At 32.0% G+C, this 19,558-nt stretch overlaps 1 protein-coding gene across 6 annotated transcripts in view; it reads left to right on the top strand.

The window, feature by feature from the left end:
• The window catches only part of LOC118201700 (caspase activity and apoptosis inhibitor 1-like), a 689,338-nt gene extending 670,803 nt beyond the window's left edge, over positions 1-18,535 (top strand). For all 6 annotated transcript variants that reach the window (XM_085818827.1, XM_085818821.1, XM_085818824.1 and 3 more), the window contains 3 exons: positions 6,214-6,265; positions 8,170-8,281; positions 17,872-18,535. In XM_085818827.1, the coding sequence (XP_085674953.1) occupies positions 6,214-6,265; positions 8,170-8,281; positions 17,872-18,048 (341 nt within the window). In that variant the 3' untranslated portion in view covers positions 18,049-18,535. The remainder of the gene's footprint in view (positions 1-6,213; positions 6,266-8,169; positions 8,282-17,871) is intronic.
• The last annotated feature ends 1,023 nt before the right edge of the window (positions 18,536-19,558 follow it).

Genomic DNA, 19,558 nt, shown 5'->3' with positions numbered 1-19,558 from the left:
ATCGCTTATTTCTGCCATCTCCTAGGAAAAGGACAAATCTAGGTAGTTATATGTTTAAATTTTCTTTTCTTTCAAAATTTTCTTTAATAATGTTTCAATTAATTAGCATTAAACTAAAATCTAGCTCTTTTAATCGTAGCATTTTAATAGCATTTCAAAACATTAAATTTAAATTACCACTTAATAATTGTGTTATTATTATAATTCTAAATGAATGTGCATTTTAATTCACTTTCACGACCAAGGAAACTCGGTTTCGATAGTGCTTGTACATTGTGCTCTGTTTATTTGTAAACGGAATTTTGTTTATCGCAAAATTAGACGCCAATTTGAATGGTAGATCATTTCGAAATTTCCTCTTCCACCTCTAGTTGAAAGTCTTATACTGCTGCTGCCATCTGTTGACTTTTTATTACATTTAATCATTTTTTAAACTTTTGAAGTAAGAGAAAAGTCTGTAAGTTTTACTAGAGCTTTTCCTTTGCAACAGTCTTTACAATAATATCTCATTTGTTCGGATTTAAAATTTCTTAATATTAAAATCCGAGTGCAGACTAACTGCATATTCGTGGCTCGAAAATTCTTCGAATGATTTATTTTCGGAGATGTTCTTTGTTCATTAGGGTCGTTTCGTAAAAATTCTACAAGCTTCGGTTTCTTTTCCGTTTCTCTTCTCGACTGCCTTATTTGGTGCTGCATTAAAAGGGGACTTTGTTAAAAAATAGACTATGATACATAATATAATACTAAAAAATAGAGTTAAAGATAAAATTTAGTTTAACTATGTATCGCGTTATTTTTTATTTATTTATTTATTTATTCTTCTTTTTCTTTTCTTATGTATGTAATTCTAGATACCTGGTAAGTTTTATAATTGCATTTTATGCGATTTTTAAGGAAAGTGTTCCGCTTAACAAAGTAAAAACTGAATGTCAACAAGTAAAATTTCATTAAAGGCAAATAATATTAGTGTTCATGTAAACAATTTTTATCACCCTTAAATCAAATTTCTTTCGAATTAATTTCAAATTCACTAAATAAAAATCTCTCACTGTTACTTGAAATTGTTTTAATTATTAGCCTTCTCAGGATTTATCTTAAATATTATTTATTTTTATTACGGACAATCTCTGGTAGTCTTTTGCCTATTTAAAATATAATAAAACTCTTTAAGATGCGTGGAAAAGTTGACACCAGTTATAAAGTTAGTAAAAAAAACCTTGTGTTTGGCATAGATTTTAGTAAAGACTCTCAGGATTTCTCACGTTAATAGATTGAGCGACAAGCAACATTTTTCAGATTATTATGAAAAATATTGCTCAATATATATATATATATATATTTCCAAAACAGAAATCTTATTCACACAATCTTACGGAATTCGTATTGTAGAAGGTGTCATGCTTCCGTATTGCTACGAATCACTATCGTAGTATTACTAATTCAGAAATCAAACAACAAAAATCAGCGTTATATTTACAAAATTTTCACAGGACTAGTTTCGATGGTTTTACCGAACCACCTTCCTCAGCTGCAAAACCGCAAATGATAAGAAAGCCTGGACAAGAATAAGCAAGTGGCGCCATCTGTTGGTGAAACCAGAAGTAAAACATAATTTCTTTAAAGGCTGAAGGCAAATTTGAATTGGAATTAGGATCGTTAACTAGAACAGAAAGATTTTCATGAATGTGAAATGCCTCTAGAAAATCCAGTTCTCCAATGGAAGATGTTTTTTGAATAATTTTGGCAGCAGAAAAATTGAAAGTGTGATTTTCGGACCAACAATGTTGAGCAACAGAAGACTTCTGTGTTTCCTTTTTTCTAACATATGCCAAATGTTACTTGACGCGAAATTTTAAGGCTCTCTTAGTTTGGCCAATGTAAATTAAACCACACTGGCAAGGAACCCTATAAATACCCCAGGAATTCATATCCGGAATGGGGTCTTTGAGTATGGAACTCGGAATTTTTTTGATGGGAAAATAAACAACCCGAAAGTTAAATTTCTGCAAAATATGTGCAACTTTATAGTTAATTGATGGAAAGAAGGGAATGACAACAGAAATTTTATAATCTCCTAAAACAAGAGTGTGCCTTTTAGTGTGTTGAGATGAGAATTTTTTAACTGCTTGATTAATAATGTTCGGTGAAAAGCCCCTGTCAATAACTATTGCTTTTAAATAATTTAGTTCTTCATCAAGGGCTAGTTTGGAGGAGCAAACTTGAAGAGCACGGAAAACATAGGAATAAAATGAAGCTAACTTTTGTTTAGTCGGATGACATGATTTAAAGTGTGGTGGAAGGCAAACCGATGAAGGTTTACGGTAAACCGTAGTACTGAAGTTGGATGTGTTACGTGTGACCAGAATGTCGAGAAACAGAAGAGAATTGCAAGTCTCAAGTTCAAAAGTGAACTGAATAGCAGGATCAATAGAATTCATTGTTGAAAGAACTTTATTTAAATCATCTTTATTACCTTCAAACAGGGTAAAAGTATCGTCTACGTAGCGGAACCATGCCGGGAAGTTTAAAGTTTCAAACAATTTTGATTCATAATAATGCATGTAGATATCAGACAGGATGGGACTGAGAGTTTGCTTGTAATATTTATTTTGGAAAACAAAGTGTGTTTGTTTCAAACAGAGTTGAGTGAGAGAAATTAGCTCATCAATTTCGATGCAAGAGAAATGAAATTCGCGAAGTCTGGTTTCTAGACATCTTGTAAGGATCTTAAGTTTTACTAACGTTTATTTTATTTTAAATCTTTACTATCACTTCTTATTTTCTACTTCCGGCCAGAATTATAAGCGTTAACGTATTTATGCAAAGTTTGTCTGGCGAATGCCAAGTGGCTTTTTGCCAAGCGAGAGAGACGAAGCAGTTAGACGAAGCAGGCCGCTTGCCTTAGAAGTTTTACTCAGTTGCTGGTTGCCTTCCAGGCCAGAGGTTTAATCCTCTTGATAATTTTAAACGTATTATAGTGTTAACAGTTCTCTGTACTACATACGGCTTCCTGTTAATATAAGGCCAATCTTCCACGTTTATTATTTCAAAGTTAAGTAAGCGTTTAGTTATATTTTTTATATTCTTATGTTTAGACCACAAGTAGTGGGTCTTTGTATTCCGAAGTACGGAAATTATTGTAAATAGAGAAAAATAAAGGGTTTTGTATACCCTTCTTGTGTATCCTGTCTACTTCCCACAGTTATTGAACATAGCTTTAGTAAGCTCTCTGTTCCGAGTCAGGTCCTTGCATGTTCCCGAAGAAAGTAAGACGGAACATTGAACCTGATAATCTTAATGCACCCTCCACTGGGACATTGGTGAATAATGATTTTACATCAAAAGAAACCATGAGTAAATTACTAGGAGAAATGTTTTTAACCTTTTTTACAAACTCTATTGAATTTTTTATGGTGTAAATGTTATTGTCTAATAGAGTGGAAAATCTAGAAACTAAATATTTAGCTAATGGGTACGAGGCAGTACCTAAATTTGATACAATAGGGCGAAAAGGAATACCACTTTTATGAATTTTGGGAAGAGCATATAATCTGGCACAATTCGCAACAGTGGGATAAGCGAATGTTTTTAAGTTGCTTGAAATGATTTGCGAAGATTTGATCGCAGTTTTTATTTTTGACAAGTCCGAAGGTGAAGGATCTTTAGGGATCGTATTATATGGTCCTTCGTTTAAGAGTTTAGTGACACCATCGATGTAAGTGTTCTTATCCATGACGACTATCTGGCTATGGTGTCACTAAACTCTTAAACGAAGGACCATATAATCCGATCCCTAAAGATCCTTCACCTTCGGACTTGTCAAAAGTAAAAACTGCGATCAAATCTTCGCAAATCATTTCAAGCAACTTAAAACATTCGCTTATCCCATCTGTTGCGAATTGTGCCAGATTATATGCTCTTCCCAAAATTCATAAAAGTGGTATTCCTTTCCGCCCTATTGTATCAAATTTAGGTACTGCCTCGTATCCATTAGCTAAATATTTAGTTTCTAGATTTTCCACTCTATTAGACAATAACATTTACACCATAAAAATTTCAATAAAGTTTGTAAAAAAGGTTAAAAACATTTCTTCTAGTAATTTACTCATGGTTTCTTTTGATGTAAAATCATTATTCACCAATGTCCCAGTGGAGGGTGCATTAAGATGTCTAGAAACCAGACTTCGCGAATTTCATTTCTCTTGCATCGAAATTGATGAGCTAATTTCTCTCACTCAACTCTGTTTGAAATCAACACACTTTGTTTTCTAAAATAAATATTACAAGCAAACTGAGGGATTAGCCATGGGAAGCCCCCTCAGTCCCATCCTGGCTGATATCTACATGCATTATTATGAATCAAAATTGTTTGATACTGTAAACTTCCCGGCATGGTTCCGCTACGTAGACGATACTTTTACCTTGTTTGAAGGTAATAAAGATGATTTAAATAAAGTTCTTTCAACAATGAATTCTATTGATCCTGCTATTCAGTTCACTTTTGAACTTGAGACTTGCAATTCTCTTCCGTTTCTCGACATTCTGGTCACACGTAACACATCCAACTTCAGTACTACGGTTTACGGTAAACCTTCATCGGTTTGCCTTCCATCACACTTTAAATCATGTCATTCGACTAAACAAAAGTTAGCTTCATTTTATTCCCATGTTTTCCGTGCTCTTCAAGTTTGCTCCTCCAAACTAGCCCTTGATGAAGAACTAAATTATTTAAAAGCAATAGCTATTGACAGGGGCTTTTCACCCAACATTATTAATCAAGCAGTTAAAAAATTCTCATCTCAACACACTAAAAGGCACACTCTTGTTTTAGGAGATTATAAAAATTCTGTTGTCATTCCCTTCTTTCCATCAATTAGCTATAAAGTTGCACATATTTTGCAGAAATTTAACTTTCGGGTTGTTTATTTTCCCATCAATAAAATTCCGAGTTCCATACTCAAAGACCCCATTCCGGATATGAATTCCTGGGGTATTTATAGGGTTCCTTGCCAGTGTGGTTTAATTTACATTGGCCAAACTAAGAGAGCCTTAAAATTTCGCGTCAAGTAACATGAGGCATATGTTAGAAAAAAGGAAACACAGAAGTCTTCTGTTGCTCAACATTGTTGGTCCGAAAATCACATTTTCAATTTTTCTGCTGCCAAAATTATTCAAAAAACATCTTCCATTGGAGAACTGGATTTTCTAGAGGCATTTCACATTCATGAAAATCTTTCTGTTCTAGTTAACGATCCTAATTCCAATCCAAATTTGCCTTCAGCCTTTAAAGAAATTATGTTTTACTTCTGGTTTCACCAACAGATGGCGCCACTTGCTTATTCTTGTACAGGCTTTCTTATTTTATCTAATCATTATTTCCTATCTTGTTCATTTGCGGTTTTGCAGCTGAGGATGTTGGTTCGGTAAAACCATCGAAACTAGTCCTGTGAAAATTTTGTAAATACGAGTATAACGCTGATTTTTGTTGTTTCACTTCTGAATTAGTACTTATTCGGCGTGTTAAAGTGTCTTAATCGTAGTATTATTTGCATTAATTAAAAATGAGAAACATTTGTACTTTAATTGATTTTTTGTACGTTTACCAAATTACGATTCTAAAGTAATACAATTTCGCGAGAATATTAATAACGTATTTTTAGAATTTGAAAACATATAAATTACTAGTGTCAAAATTCTTTCGGCATACCAAATGTAACAAAATTATAAATAGCAAATTACAAAAGATTATCATTCAATGACATTTAATAGGAAAAAAATCAACCTCGAATTATTCTAATTTATTTATTAACCGACCCATCAATGCAAATTTAAATTTAAAATGACTTCAGATGTAGCAAAATTTGAAATTAAATATCTCCGTCAGTTTTTGTAGTACGGAAGCAAACATTTTGGGTTTTATTTTTTATAACGAGTACAAAAGTTTTCTAAACATAAGTACCACAGGAACTTGTAAAAAAATTAGATTTCGTAATAATTTTTAAAAAGTTGATTTCTTTAAATTTAAATTGCCAAAACATGTATCTTTGCATCATTTAAAACAGTTTTGTAACTGGAAGAATGTATCTATGACGAACAGTTGCGAAAATAAAGGACGGGTAATTATTTTTGAGGTACCATATAATTAAAAAAAATAGTGCGATATTAACAAATTCATCAGCATATAATATGTGTTTTAATTTTATTTTATAGGTGGAAAATGTGATGCACCAACAGATGACAGAAAACATCAATTGCCTGAGAAGTATGTAATTGTTTACAAACTACTTATTTAATTATAAAGTCTTCTTTACAAAAACATAGCCCTTTCGCATGGGATGATTTGCAAATGCAGTAAGTATATAATGAGTAAAAAAATCTGAAATCAATATGTGCGGAACAATGATATTTTTAAAAACTGTATTTTGTTTTAATAAGATTTATCATGCATAGCCGCCTTAATTTTTTAATAGCAAAAAAATCTGTTTCTGTTAATTTATTTGTTATTTGTTTGAAGTTTATTAACTACCAAATGTTTATTACCATTTCAACAATTCATGCAATATCTCTTCAGTTCTTGGCATAAAACAAAAGGATGGCTTAATGCTCGTTATTGTGTCTCTGACATATATACGAGTGTGAGCCCGGCAACAACGGCAGTGGTAACATGGTTAACTGAATTTTTCGCGTACATTAAAAAACTTTCATTTGTTTGAGAGTATCTTGTCTTAAAGTTAATTTTAATTTTTAGCGTTGCGTTATAAAATGGAGTTCTGGTTGGTGACATGCGAAATGAAATCCGCTGCGTGTATTAGGTTTCAATTTGCTGCGTTTAGAAAAGAAGGTTAAATGTTCAAAACATCCAGAATTGTATTTTAATTTGTCGTAATCGGCTATACATTCTATGTCAGAGCCTATTCCAGTCAGGTGTGTACAGAGATAATATCTAGCGATAAGAGCATTTTGAGATTCTTGCCTACGACACTCGTCAAAGGTAATTTTTAGCAATACAAATAGTGTTGTCGCGTGCGTACGGGTTCGTAATGAATTGAATGCATACAGAACGGATGATAGCTTGGTAAAATTTATTTTCACAAAGCACTTTACCAGTTCTGGAACTTTCCACAAAAATACTTGTAAGCTTTTCTCAGTAGCACAAGCAGTAGTTACCACTTCAAACTACGACGAACGTTAAACACAATATAGTGCAAAGCGCATACAAAGAGGGAACTCATTAGTCATCTCTTAACTAAAAAACTGAGAACTGATGATCTCTCGGGTCTTATATAAATTCCCCCTGTCCGCTTAGAAATTTACAGTACTTTCCCATTCTCGAAATTACTGAAAGGCATGTACGGTTACAGTTTCGTTCGTATAAGGATAAGTTACAGTTATTCAGTTATTCAGTTCATAGGGCCCTGACGAAAATGTCGCCGAATGGTCGCCAAGTTTGGCGATAAAATTTAGCAGCCCAAACTACTGCCAGTTTGGCTACATCTCGCCAATTTAATGAGATAGCTGTTTGCCTAAATTTTAAATAGACTGTAATCTTATTTTTCCAATAGAGCTTTGCTTTTTCGAGGCACTTCATGTTATACTGTACAAGAAATACTAGAATTTTACATGGAATTTCACTAAAATTCATTACATATGTACAAAATTCGTAACAGTTTTAATAATGTATGAAGTCAGACTTTCAAACTGAAAACGTGTTATTTTACTAAATCTACACTATTTCCACTAATGGATAAAAAGATATAAATAATAGTCATAAGGTGAACATTAGTTACTATTTTGCGAATGCACAGACAAAAATTCTGTCTTGCAGCGAATGTTTCTCAAACTCCCGTAGAAGACATAAAATGTTTTTTAATTTTTTTTTTTTTTTTTTTCCTGTAAGTTGTGAAAAACAATTCTGTTTTAATATTTCTGAAAATAAATGAAACTGAGACTGTAAGGGTATTACCTAAAATACATTACCAAAATGGTCCCTGGAATCGCCACTTTCGTCACATTTATTACTTGCGCTGTAGATTTTTCAAAATGTCCACCTAAACTGAGAAGACTGATTTCTTTCATATAAATGTTTTTCTGGAAGTTTTTAAGTTAACTGATTTCTCTCACTCTTTTTTTTTTTTTTTTTTTTTTTTTTTTTTAATATTTATGCAGTGTTTCACAAAGTAAGTCTAGTCCAGATACTAGCGAGAATTTATCAAGCGATGTCCTGGAATTGTTTGCGACCTCAAAGGAAATGGAGAGTATAATAGATGAAGAAAATCAGGTATGTTTAGGAAGTATGCTATTTATTTGCTTTTCAGCATATAAAAATATCTAGAAAGTTTAAAACAAAGATCTTCAAAATTGAAGTTTTCCCTTTCCTCTTTTTGTATTTTGCATATGAATTTTTACTTTCTGGATAACATCTGGAATCATTCACAGTTAGTGTATTCTCATAAGTAACTTTATTAAGATATTTTGCCTATAAATGTGCTTAAGATTATTATTATTATTGTTATTATTATTTCTACATATGATTATATTTTTATTTCTTTTAGATTATAAAAGAAAAGTACTGTAAAAATAGTATTTTCATTTAAGAAAAAAGTGACTGTAAACATTTAGCTTTGTGCCACATAATAAAAGAAGTATTATGAAAGCTTAAATTCGGAGAACTACAAAATTCTTACGTTCTAGCCTTAAAGCTTTTATCAAACAGATAATTTAATGCAAAGTTATTTTGCCCAGCCCTGCCCCAGGTACTAAGAATTCAAGTCTTCTCCCTGTTAGGGGTAAAGGATGCCAGTTTCTCATTGTTAAATCATTAATTAGAATTTATCGCAATGAAAATATTAGAGTTAATCTTACGACTCTTTTTTTCAATACGAAATGTTTGCATTGCCTATTTCATTGACAAATAAGGACTGTATTGTATGCCCCATTTTGTATCCATTGTTAAATTGTTGCAAGATCGAGCAATTGTTTTCATCAACACCTTGTTGAAAGCAATTTAGTAATCTTTGCTGTCAGGAATTTTACATAGTTAGGTCCCCTGATCCTTCCGTCTTTTTTGGTTGATTCACCTGTAGAGGTTATTTTGAGTTTCTAACAGTTATTTTAATTTTTAAACATACTTTACTCTCTATTCTCGTTTTTCACCTACTATCCACTACCAGGAGAAGTTTTTAGTATCGTATTGCGGGTAAATGGAGTGGAAAGAGTATTTAAGGATGGTTTTGCTTACTTCAGCAGAAGAGCTTAGGAGTCCTTAGTGGCGCGTGTTTGCGTCAAGCTACTTCGTTGTTTAAAGCTAACTACGCTCGGCGTGCTGTACGTGCCTGATGATATTCGACGGTTATATATAATTTTATACAGATTCAACTAAGTTCAGTTTAGTTTAGCATTAGATTAGTTTCTTATTTTCCTATCTTCAGTTAAAGTCCAAGTGGAGGCTTTTCTGTAAGCCCGAGAAAGGGGCTATGTGTGTTCTTAGTTTGAGATAATAAAGGGTGAGTTTAATCCTTCTCTGAACTTTTCATTTACACACTTGGACTCAGCGATAAGTCGCTACATAATTCAACAAGGTTTCTATTAAGTAAGCAAAGTAATTAGAAACATTACATAACTATGCCAAATACAACGTCGAGTGGAAACTTCTATGGTTTTCCTCCATCTCTCCCTTTCTCTGATATTGTGACTTATAGCGCAACAGTCCTCGGGTACTTAGAATCGTTTCCAAAATTATTGAAATGCCTATTTTTTTAGTTATTCATGTAAGATGTCTATAACATAGAGCACTGTTATAGCAGTCTTCTAGCATAAATATTTAAGTATAATTTAATAAACGCATGGACAATTGTCCAACGGGACCATACAGCCAATCCAATATCAGCGTGCTATATTCAAAAGCAAAATCTAACAGGAGTTCAAAGCATCTTGTCGCAAAGCGTAGTATAAAATTTATATATTTCGAAATCATGAGACCTAATACTATTGAAAACGAAAAATCCAAAATGCCTGTGATTATTTCAAAATTCTGGTAATGTGTTTCAAAGGTTGTAATGCTGCCTGATGTGTGTTGATTTTCTGGCATTTTTATGACTGCATTACATACATTACACTTTTGTAAGTGATTAAAAAGCATTTCTTCCTTTGAATGCTCTTGAAATGGGGTGTTAGCACTAGCCATTTGAAGATTCCATTCCTGCCGACAGCCTAAATGATTTTTTTGATTTTCCTATCCGACAAAAAGTTTTATCATTTCTAAAATTTTAATAAAAATATTCAAGCGGATCTTGACAATATTTCTCGTTTCAAATAAGATTGCTTTTTCTTTACAAGGTTTCAAAACATTTGATGTCGAATGCATTATAAATGCAATTCTAAACAAACTATAAAATCTGTTATAAGAGTATAAAAAATATTAGACCTCTGAAGTTTGACAATATTGAGAAGGCAAATGTTGCAGCTTATAAATGTAGAAGTTTTTAAAATTGATAAAGAACGTATGCTCCAGCTGTTTGAGCATTACCTTTAGATATGTTGAAAAACTTCACTTGTACCTGAATTTTAGCTTTAAACTCTAGCAATAGAACTGGGTTTTTATAGATTACTATAAAATTTGATACAACTGTTTTTCATAGTATTTTTGAAAGCTCCAACTAGGGCCTTTATAAAAATGTAGTTGTGAATGAATTTATGCACTTTTAAATTTTTGAACAAACTTGAAATTTTAATGAAATACAATTGTTATTAGTTCAGTTGGTAATATATCGGACATTAATATCAGTATTTCAGTTCAAAATTCAGGTCTTCCCAAAAGAGTTCTACTATAGTAGTAAAGAAAGCTGTTTTATAAAACTAAGAGAGTTAAATCATATTAAATGCATGAAGAATTAAATTATGACTTATTTAAAGGAAAAATATGATTTTCATTTATTTATTTATTTATTTTGAAAGCTAATTTTATTCATTTTTAATTCATAATATGGAACTGTTTGAAAAAATAATAGTTTGAATTTATTTATTTATCTTTTATTTTATCTTAGCTTATGATTATTTATTTATTTTATTTTACATTAATATTTATTTTTATATTATTGAAATTTGAAAAAATAATTGAATTTGCCGATTTTTAATCAAAAATAGTTTTAATTATTAAAAAACACAATCAAAAGTATTTCTGGCAAATGCAGAGCCTTGTAACTAAATTTTGAAATAAATCTCTTAAAATATTTATTATTTTCGCTTGAAGGATTTTTTATGCTGGTAGAATAGAAAATATTGCTTTTTTTAAATGTAAAACTTCCTATTCTATATCTTTAACTTCTATAAGAACCAAGGACCTATTCTTAACGTAGTAAGCCTTTCGTAACTGCTCAGCTTAAGATTGTGTCATGTTAAACTGAAATCTTTACACCAATATCAGATTGCAGTTTATTTTTAATCTTATTTTTATATTTCTTAATTTGTTTATGTTTTCTTAACTTTGTAAAGTTTTAAGAGTAAACTTTTGAGATGTTAAGTTGTAATCTGAAGTATTCAGTTTTCATATTTCAATGTTTGTTTAACTGCTTGTATAACAATCTGTTGTACAACTGATTTTTCTTAACAAATCTGGTGTTTGATGTTTATAAACTGAAGTTTTAAACTTAAATTCTTTGTGTCATATAACACGACACATTTTAAGTACCTAACAAATATGTTATATGACAAGTGGCTGTACCTGCAGAACTGTAATATATGACTATATCACAGTTCTATTTCATATTCCTAATTGTCGCTTGAGAATGCACAGTAGACTTCGAATGCTTATGTTATAAACATATCGTACATCCATCATAATATATATCTCAGCTTTAATTTTTCCTTCTGGGAAAAAAAAAAAAAAACATAAGATCAAAACGTTATACAAATTTTCGTTTCCGGGCTTCATGCCAAAAGTTGAACTACTAACAAACAAAGCACCTGAGCATTATTATTGTTATTATTATTATTTTAGCCGAAAGGGCATTAGCACAAATGGGTTATTAGTCTCTAAACAGGATTTTGCGTTGTCCACTATAAACGGCTGTATCATTTTCAAATTGCTGCCACCAAATGTTATCGCTCTGTATTATTTTAAAGAAATTAAATAATGAAAAATCTGTTGTTGTGTTTTGACTTATCTCACTTGGCTGACAGTGACATCAAAACAAGCCCACGAAATTCATCGTGGCAGGGACCTGTCGCTGGCAAAGCCTTGAGCACCGTGCAGGTCACAGTACGACTTCGCTCAGTTCCGCACTGCAGTTTTGAAAGAGAGCACCTCGTTTTGACGAGACCACTCCCCTCTTCCCCTACCACCAAGCTCTCGAGAGGACTTTCGGCTCCCCGCATATTTAGAACTGCCCCCATGCCGTATAGACACTATACATTTATAAACATCCATGCCTTCTTCGGGATTCGAGCTCGGGTCTTTCGGTATCGCAGTAGGTTCCATGAAAAATATACGTGTATGTATATATGTTTCTTGCATTATGAAAAAAAGGCGGTACCTAGAGCCATCAAATTCTGAATAACGTAGTCCTCCACTCGAATATGTGCACCTGGAAGCCCAAATTTTTAATTTCGAATTTCATATTTCACATTTTGTGAAATTTAATGAAGTTTTCATTCACAATCTTAACGATTCAAAAACGAGAAATGGCAACATTATACGGAATAAAACATTTTTATCTCTAGCGCGCAAGACTGGCTATCGGAAATTTTGAAGATATGCTCTTTTTAAATATTTTGTGATTTTGCTGTTGAACTGAATTTTACGTCAGTGCGAAAAACTTGACATTTAATTAATTAATTTAACACACAAACCGTTTATAATAAAAATGCAAAAGAAAAAAGGTTTTGTAAGCCATCTTATTGAGAGCACTGAACACTGGTATGATGAACTGAGAAAAAACTGGAAAAAATAGAATAATGTATGTCAACACTTCGAGAATTCTAAACATATGCTGCTATGTTACTATTAAAGTTTTTGTAATTTTGCTTTGAACTGTATATGGCGCTAGTGCGAAAAAACTGATACTTAGTAATGAAGGTAAAAAGAGAAAAGGGAATGGGCTAGCCGGATTGAATGGAACAGCAGACTGGTAGACTACGAGCTCAGCGAGAGCGTAAGAAAAACCTAAAAACAAGCCGTTTTGGACGACCGTTAAAATCTGAACCCTTTTCAGTTTTTTTTTTTTTTTTTTTTCAAAATATTGAAGGCGGGAGGGGAGACAAAGCAGTTCTTCCAATGTCTGCTGAAAAGTCCACAAGGTGCTATATGGGCACAAAAAAAAAAAAAAAAAAACAACCCGGACTTCGATGAGTAAGGCATACCACAGCTTGGTCTTTATATTGAAAAATACTAATTAAAACAAGTAAGTTTGCTGTGTCTGTGTTTTGTTTTGGCTCACTTGTTAAAAGTTTTTTTTTTTTTTTTTTTTTTTTCCCCGGTAGGGCCACTGAGTTTTGTTTTTTGATGCTTCCACGTATTTACAATTCAATGTCATTATAATTTAACTTATTGTTAATATTTTTACTGATATCACTTTTGACTTTTTTTAAAATTCCTTCTTTTTAAAATTTCTGAAAGCAATACAAATGAAACCAGTCCTTGTTTCTTAAATGTTTAGTTTTTTTCTTTTCAATTTCTTAATCTTTTGAATTTTATATTTTCTTGTTTAAGTGTTTGACTGCATTAAAATACTTTTCATTATGTCAAAAGAGTATTAAATATCGATATCGGGAAAACTAATTAAATATTGGAGAAATTAATTAAAAATTAGATATCGATACCGTAGATATCCGATATCGATATTGAAAAACTAATGTCTATCCTTGCTCATAAGTCGTGTTTTAAGTGCTGCTTCTGGAAAAGAAGCTGAGATGGCATCAATCAAATTATTCGTCAAAATTAAAATTCAATTTTGAAACAAGTTAAATGTTCCATGCAGTTGGGGAGTACTTAATCTGTAATTCTAGTTCGCCTGTCCTTGGAACTATTTGGTCGAAATTTAATTTGCTCGAAAAGAGTAATGAGAGTTTAGAAATTCAGTTTTACGGAATCATCATATTATGCTGAATATGTAAAATTATTATTAAAATTACATATAAAATAAACCTGAAGAAGTATATTGGCAGTAAAATATGTTTATCCTTTTATGGAGCTATTTCTGTAAGTAAAGAAATAATAATGTAGCAGAAATTATTTGAGATATCTTTCAAGAATTAATCTATTATGAATATATCAAAACTGAAAATGAAAGTAACAAATTGCGCTGAGTAGTTTTTTTTGTTCAAGGATTAAGGAATTTACAAAAATTATTATCCTCCCCTCCCCCTTGCTGTTACGTTATTAAGATATCGTTATCTAACATAATTAGAAATCTTTGTCGCTCTCGATTTCGGGTTCACCGAAGTATTATATGATGGCGCCATCTGTCGAAGAGAATTTGAAATCAAATAACTATAATGATGATAATCTTTAGCTGGACTAATCAGATTCGAGAATCAGTTTATAGAGGATTTTTTCTTGATAAAAAAATTGACTTTTCAGCAACATCTCAGAGAAACTGTGAAAAAAGTTCATATCACGCTTGCAACTATGCGCCCTCTTCTTGGCAGAAGAAGTCATATACCCGCTTCTAATAAACCCCTCTTATATAAATCTATACTTCGACCAGCATTACTCTATGCTAGTCCTGTTTGGGGCCACGCTGCCAAAACTCACCTTCAACATATCCAAATTCTTCGAAACAAAGAACCCAGAGAGAGATTATCAACGCGCCATGGTTCATTCCAAATTCGTATATTCACCGTGCTCTCAAAGTAGAAAGAATTCAAGATTATATTCAAAAACATGACATTCTTCTATTCAGTTCTCACTCATCCTAATAACTGCATCAACTGCCTTAGATGTTCTCCATTTCCCAGAAAAAAGCACAAATATCCATCTGACATTATGCATCCTTAACATTTTTTACTCATACTAGATTCTTCATTTCACTGATTTAAACCTTCGACCAGAAACTCACCTTATTCGTCGACTGATGGCGGTCACTTGACTTTTACTTTCGTCTTTTTGTTTTACCGATATTCTTCACCTGATACAGAGTAAAAGGAGGCGCTGCTTTCGGAAACTCAAATTCACTATATGTTCTTAGTAGAAGAGGATTTTTTAAAGAGCTTCTTTAATATTTTAAACGTAGTTTTAATTGATACAAATTATAAAATATTACATGAAATAGCCTGATAATTCAAGATTTTTTCACTTAAAATTTTTAAACAAAAAATATATTGAACTTTTTGTATTTTTTATTTTTATGGTTTCTGTTGGTTGTGGACGAGCCACATCTTTTGATGCCAACATTTATAGCTTCAGTGGATTGGCAATAGCGTGTTTATCTCTCGCGAGGTAACGCTTTGCGAAGCCGCAATCTTTAACGACATGCATTTTTGTAAATAAATTGATATGTTTTGTTATTCTACATAAAGAGTGTTGTCTACTTTGTTGCCACATGGCATAACTTAGTAGAATTCATTTAATTAAAGCTAACGATCATAGTTTTCAAAAGTTTCAGTTTGTTATATACAGCGTATAGTATATGCAAGACCTATTTTGATCTTGCATACATTATACTTTGAATAAAATATAATCTTGATTATTCTAAATGTCTTAATTTTTTCAGAATGAAACTGGGAAAAACAAAAGTATCTAAAAACCTTATTAATAAACACCTTGATTACTTAAATTACAGAGATAAGAACCAATTAATTGAATTAAATTGTTAATTAATTTAATATTCTAGTTTATGAATAAAATATTATAATTTTTAAAAAATTCTTTTTCAAGAAATAAATTATTTCTTCGGACAGATTTTTCTTCTAGAGAGACATTCCATTACTGATCAAATGGAAGAGAAGCACGCCAGTGTAAAATTTTAAACAGGCAAAAAAGTCAAACTTATTTTGGGTAGATTTAAATAAAACTCTATCGATTTCGTAGGCGATCAGGCATAGTTTCCCATTCTTCTGGTGATTTAAAAAACCACCATAGCTGTACAGGTAGGTAACAATTAGGTTAGATTATATGAATATGCACGACAGCTGTGTGCTAGGGGAAAGAATGACTTTGGGAAGGACCTTTCTAAGGGAAGCTGAAAGGGCTCGTATTAACGTTGCGCATTACGAAAATTCAGCTTTTCGCCAATTAAATTCAGCCATCCCTTCGGTTAACCTGGCTTATAAACAAAACGGCTAGATAATGGCCCTCTTTTTGAGTTTTAATGAGGTTCAATACAAAGTTAACATATTATACTTGCTTCAAATTTTATATTTTTAAGAGCTAGAATAAATCAATATATAAACTTCTGCATATTTTAAACATTATAGGAGAATTTGGAAGGAATTTTAGGAGAACCTGTGAAGTGTCCTGAGAGAAGAAATGTTAAAAGTTGAGGTCTATATGCTATTTTGATCATGCATGCATCAGGTCTTGCCAGTGTTTTTTAGCGATTCGTTTGCAAGAGGCCTTGATTACTTATTTATTTAAAAGTGGCTTTAGAATTAGTCTTTTTCATTTGTCAAATTATCTGTTACAGTGATATGCAAAATCTAAGGATCGTTTCATTTTTCTGTAGTACTATCGCAATTGAGAGGCGCAAAGAAAGTCATACCACAAAGATCTTAATATACAAATGAATTAGGAAGATACATGCACAGAAAAGGATACAGAAATTAAATGGGGGCTTTTAATACGACAAAAATTGACTTTCAGCAACATGTAAAGCTTGATTATACCAGATGAATCCGTTCCATAGAAGCAGTGAACGCAAGATGTGATGTTTAATCGCATCGTGCAGCAGCAATGAGCGCTTTGGAACAATGCAGTAATGAATGCTTTGGAATATTTGCATTCATACTTAACACGAGGTAGTTGATAATCTGTTTGGAAAATAGTCTCCACTCCTCTGTAACTATTCATTTTAGCTGATGGATTTCGTACAATGGATGTGAGTCTGCAACGAGACAGCTTTGCAGAAGTCCCATACATACTCTACAGTATATGATCTCCGAACCTTTTCGACCCCTAAGTCAAAAGTTATAAGTTGTATCCCGTGTAGTATAATATAATGTATGCAAGTAATCGTTAGCTTACTTCTTTGGCGTACCTTTGGATACATGTACTCCGCTTTGAAGACCACCATTCTATACAAGGGGTCCTCAGTTGCCTTACCTCAAATATTTTATTTGCCAAAGCCTTCCGCATACCCCCCCCTGAAACTATAAAATTCTAAAAATACTATATCAAAAAAAAATTTAAAAATTTATAAATCTAATCTAAGTATTCTAAAAATACTATATAAAAATCGCATTATTTTGGATAGCTTGATTTGCCTGAAAAACTGACCAATAGAACCTAGCTAGTTTGATTAGAGAAAACAGTGAAGTCTGAAAGTGTAAAATCTGCATTTAAGATATTTGCGGTAAGGCAGAAATTGGTGCCAACAGAAACCCAAAACTCCTTGCTGAAATTCCCTTTGCACCAAGTGCGACATTATGCCCAAACGGTCAAGAAAAAGTTTAAACTCATTGGATTGCAACATAAGTTTTATTGTTCCGGATGGTATAATTTCCTGTAAGTTCTCTTTAAAAAAGTATTATCATCATTTGAATTATTAAAAATTTATTCACTTTTATTTAAACAAACTTATTAAAAGTTTATCAACTATAAACTTTTAATAAGCAGTAAAATAAGACAACCTAAAAATTGTAGCACGTTATTACACATACATTCTTGAGTTTCTTTCGGAGTTCGAATTTTTTTTATGAATTACTTATAACTTTTAGGTCCCATCAGTAATCGAAGAAGAAGTTGCCAGGGATCTTCGTCTGAAAGGAAGTGATGCGGAGCTGTTAGAACTCGAGATGAGAGCCAGAGCGATTCGTTCTCTTCTTAAAGCAAGAAGCCAGGCTGCATCAGATCAAGAGAAAGACAGTTCCATGCCTAAAACATCAGAAAAATGAAACTATTAAGAATACGGTTCTGAACATGAAGTACATGTCTTTTTTCAGAACTATCATTTACTGTAATATTTTTCTACTTGGTATGCTTTTTCGGATACAAAATCTATAATTTTGTTTATCACATCCAGTCAAATATTTTAACTGAAATACCTTAAACAAGAGCTAACTAATGTTCTGCTCTATTTAATCTTAAATTAGTTCCACAGTAGACATTTTTCTTAATTTTTGTTATTTCAGTAGCTCTGGGAAAAAAACTGATCTGTTAATAATTATTTCTGTAAATTATATCTGTCAATATACTTTTTTAAAAATTTAATAAAACCTGTTTAAATTGCTGCTACGGAAACTTTGGTTTTATGCTTCATTTACTCTAATGAGTATGTATACATCTACGACATACCATCTTTGTCATACAAGACAATCCTGCTGTATTCTTCAGGGAAAATGAAAATTTTAATCAAATAAAAATATATGCCTGTACTACATATATGTATAGAGTCTGTCTCTGTTGTTTCACATAAGCTAGAATAGACCCTATAATGACCTGGCGAATTCTCGCACAGGCGTGAATGAAAACTACGACTCAGACGAAGGGTACAAATAACCCTTTGTTAATTCAAACTAGTTAACAGAAGGGCACGGACTTCCTGCGTTGCAAAGACACCGTCAACTTGCGATGGAAACTAAAACGCAGTGGCGGCTCGTAGCTAAAATTAGTGGGGATGCTGTTCCAAAAAAATTTAACCTTTGTTTTAAAATTGTGTAAAAGGAAACAAACATGTATAAAAAAATTATTTTGAAACATCATGAAAGTTTACGAGAAAAAAATTAAACATTTCTTAATTACTTTAACCTAAACTGTTACAGTTCAATCTATATGTATTTATTTAAAAATGAAATCCATTCTTCTTGTTTTAATTTGCCCGAAAAGATCAATAATTTTCTCCTTGATCTCTGGATGACAACTGAGGAAATTTTTCTTCATTGATTGCAATGCAAGCGTATTGAGTCTTTCCGAATTCCTATGCTTCTTAGAAAAGTTTTCATTCTTTTCAATGTTGAAAAGCAGCGTTCTGCATCTGATGGATGGAGAACTCTCAAGAGAATTTTTATCAGTTTCTTAATTTCACTAAGAACATCATCTAGATTATTTTCGAAGATAAATTTCAGTAGCTCAATTAATTTGCACTATTCATGGATATCAGACCTGCAATAGAATACTCTTAGTTCAGTTTCAAGCTTTTCTTTGTCAATCATTAGATATGCTTCAGTGGTCAGGACTATTTCTTCTGTAGAATGTTCATTCCTAAAAATAGCGAAGCATTTCTTGTTAAACAATTTAGCAGCTGCTAAGTGTTTAGTGGAAGAATATCTGTGCATTATATCAATACATAGTATAAAGTCACATATTTCCTTAGCTTCTGCCATCAGTGTCTTTGAAAAATTATCACAGTACTTTGAGTTTCTTAATTCTAAAATAGCAGTTTTGAAATTTGTTATATAGTCATTA

Source organism: Stegodyphus dumicola, chromosome 6, assembly GCF_044657685.1.
Source record: "Stegodyphus dumicola isolate Sdum_Otavi_A_Nest chromosome 6, ASM4465768v1".
Taxonomy (NCBI): Eukaryota; Metazoa; Arthropoda; class Arachnida; order Araneae; family Eresidae; genus Stegodyphus; species Stegodyphus dumicola.
The sequence above is the reverse complement of the archived record's forward strand: the minus strand, read 5'-3'. Positions and strand labels throughout refer to the sequence as shown.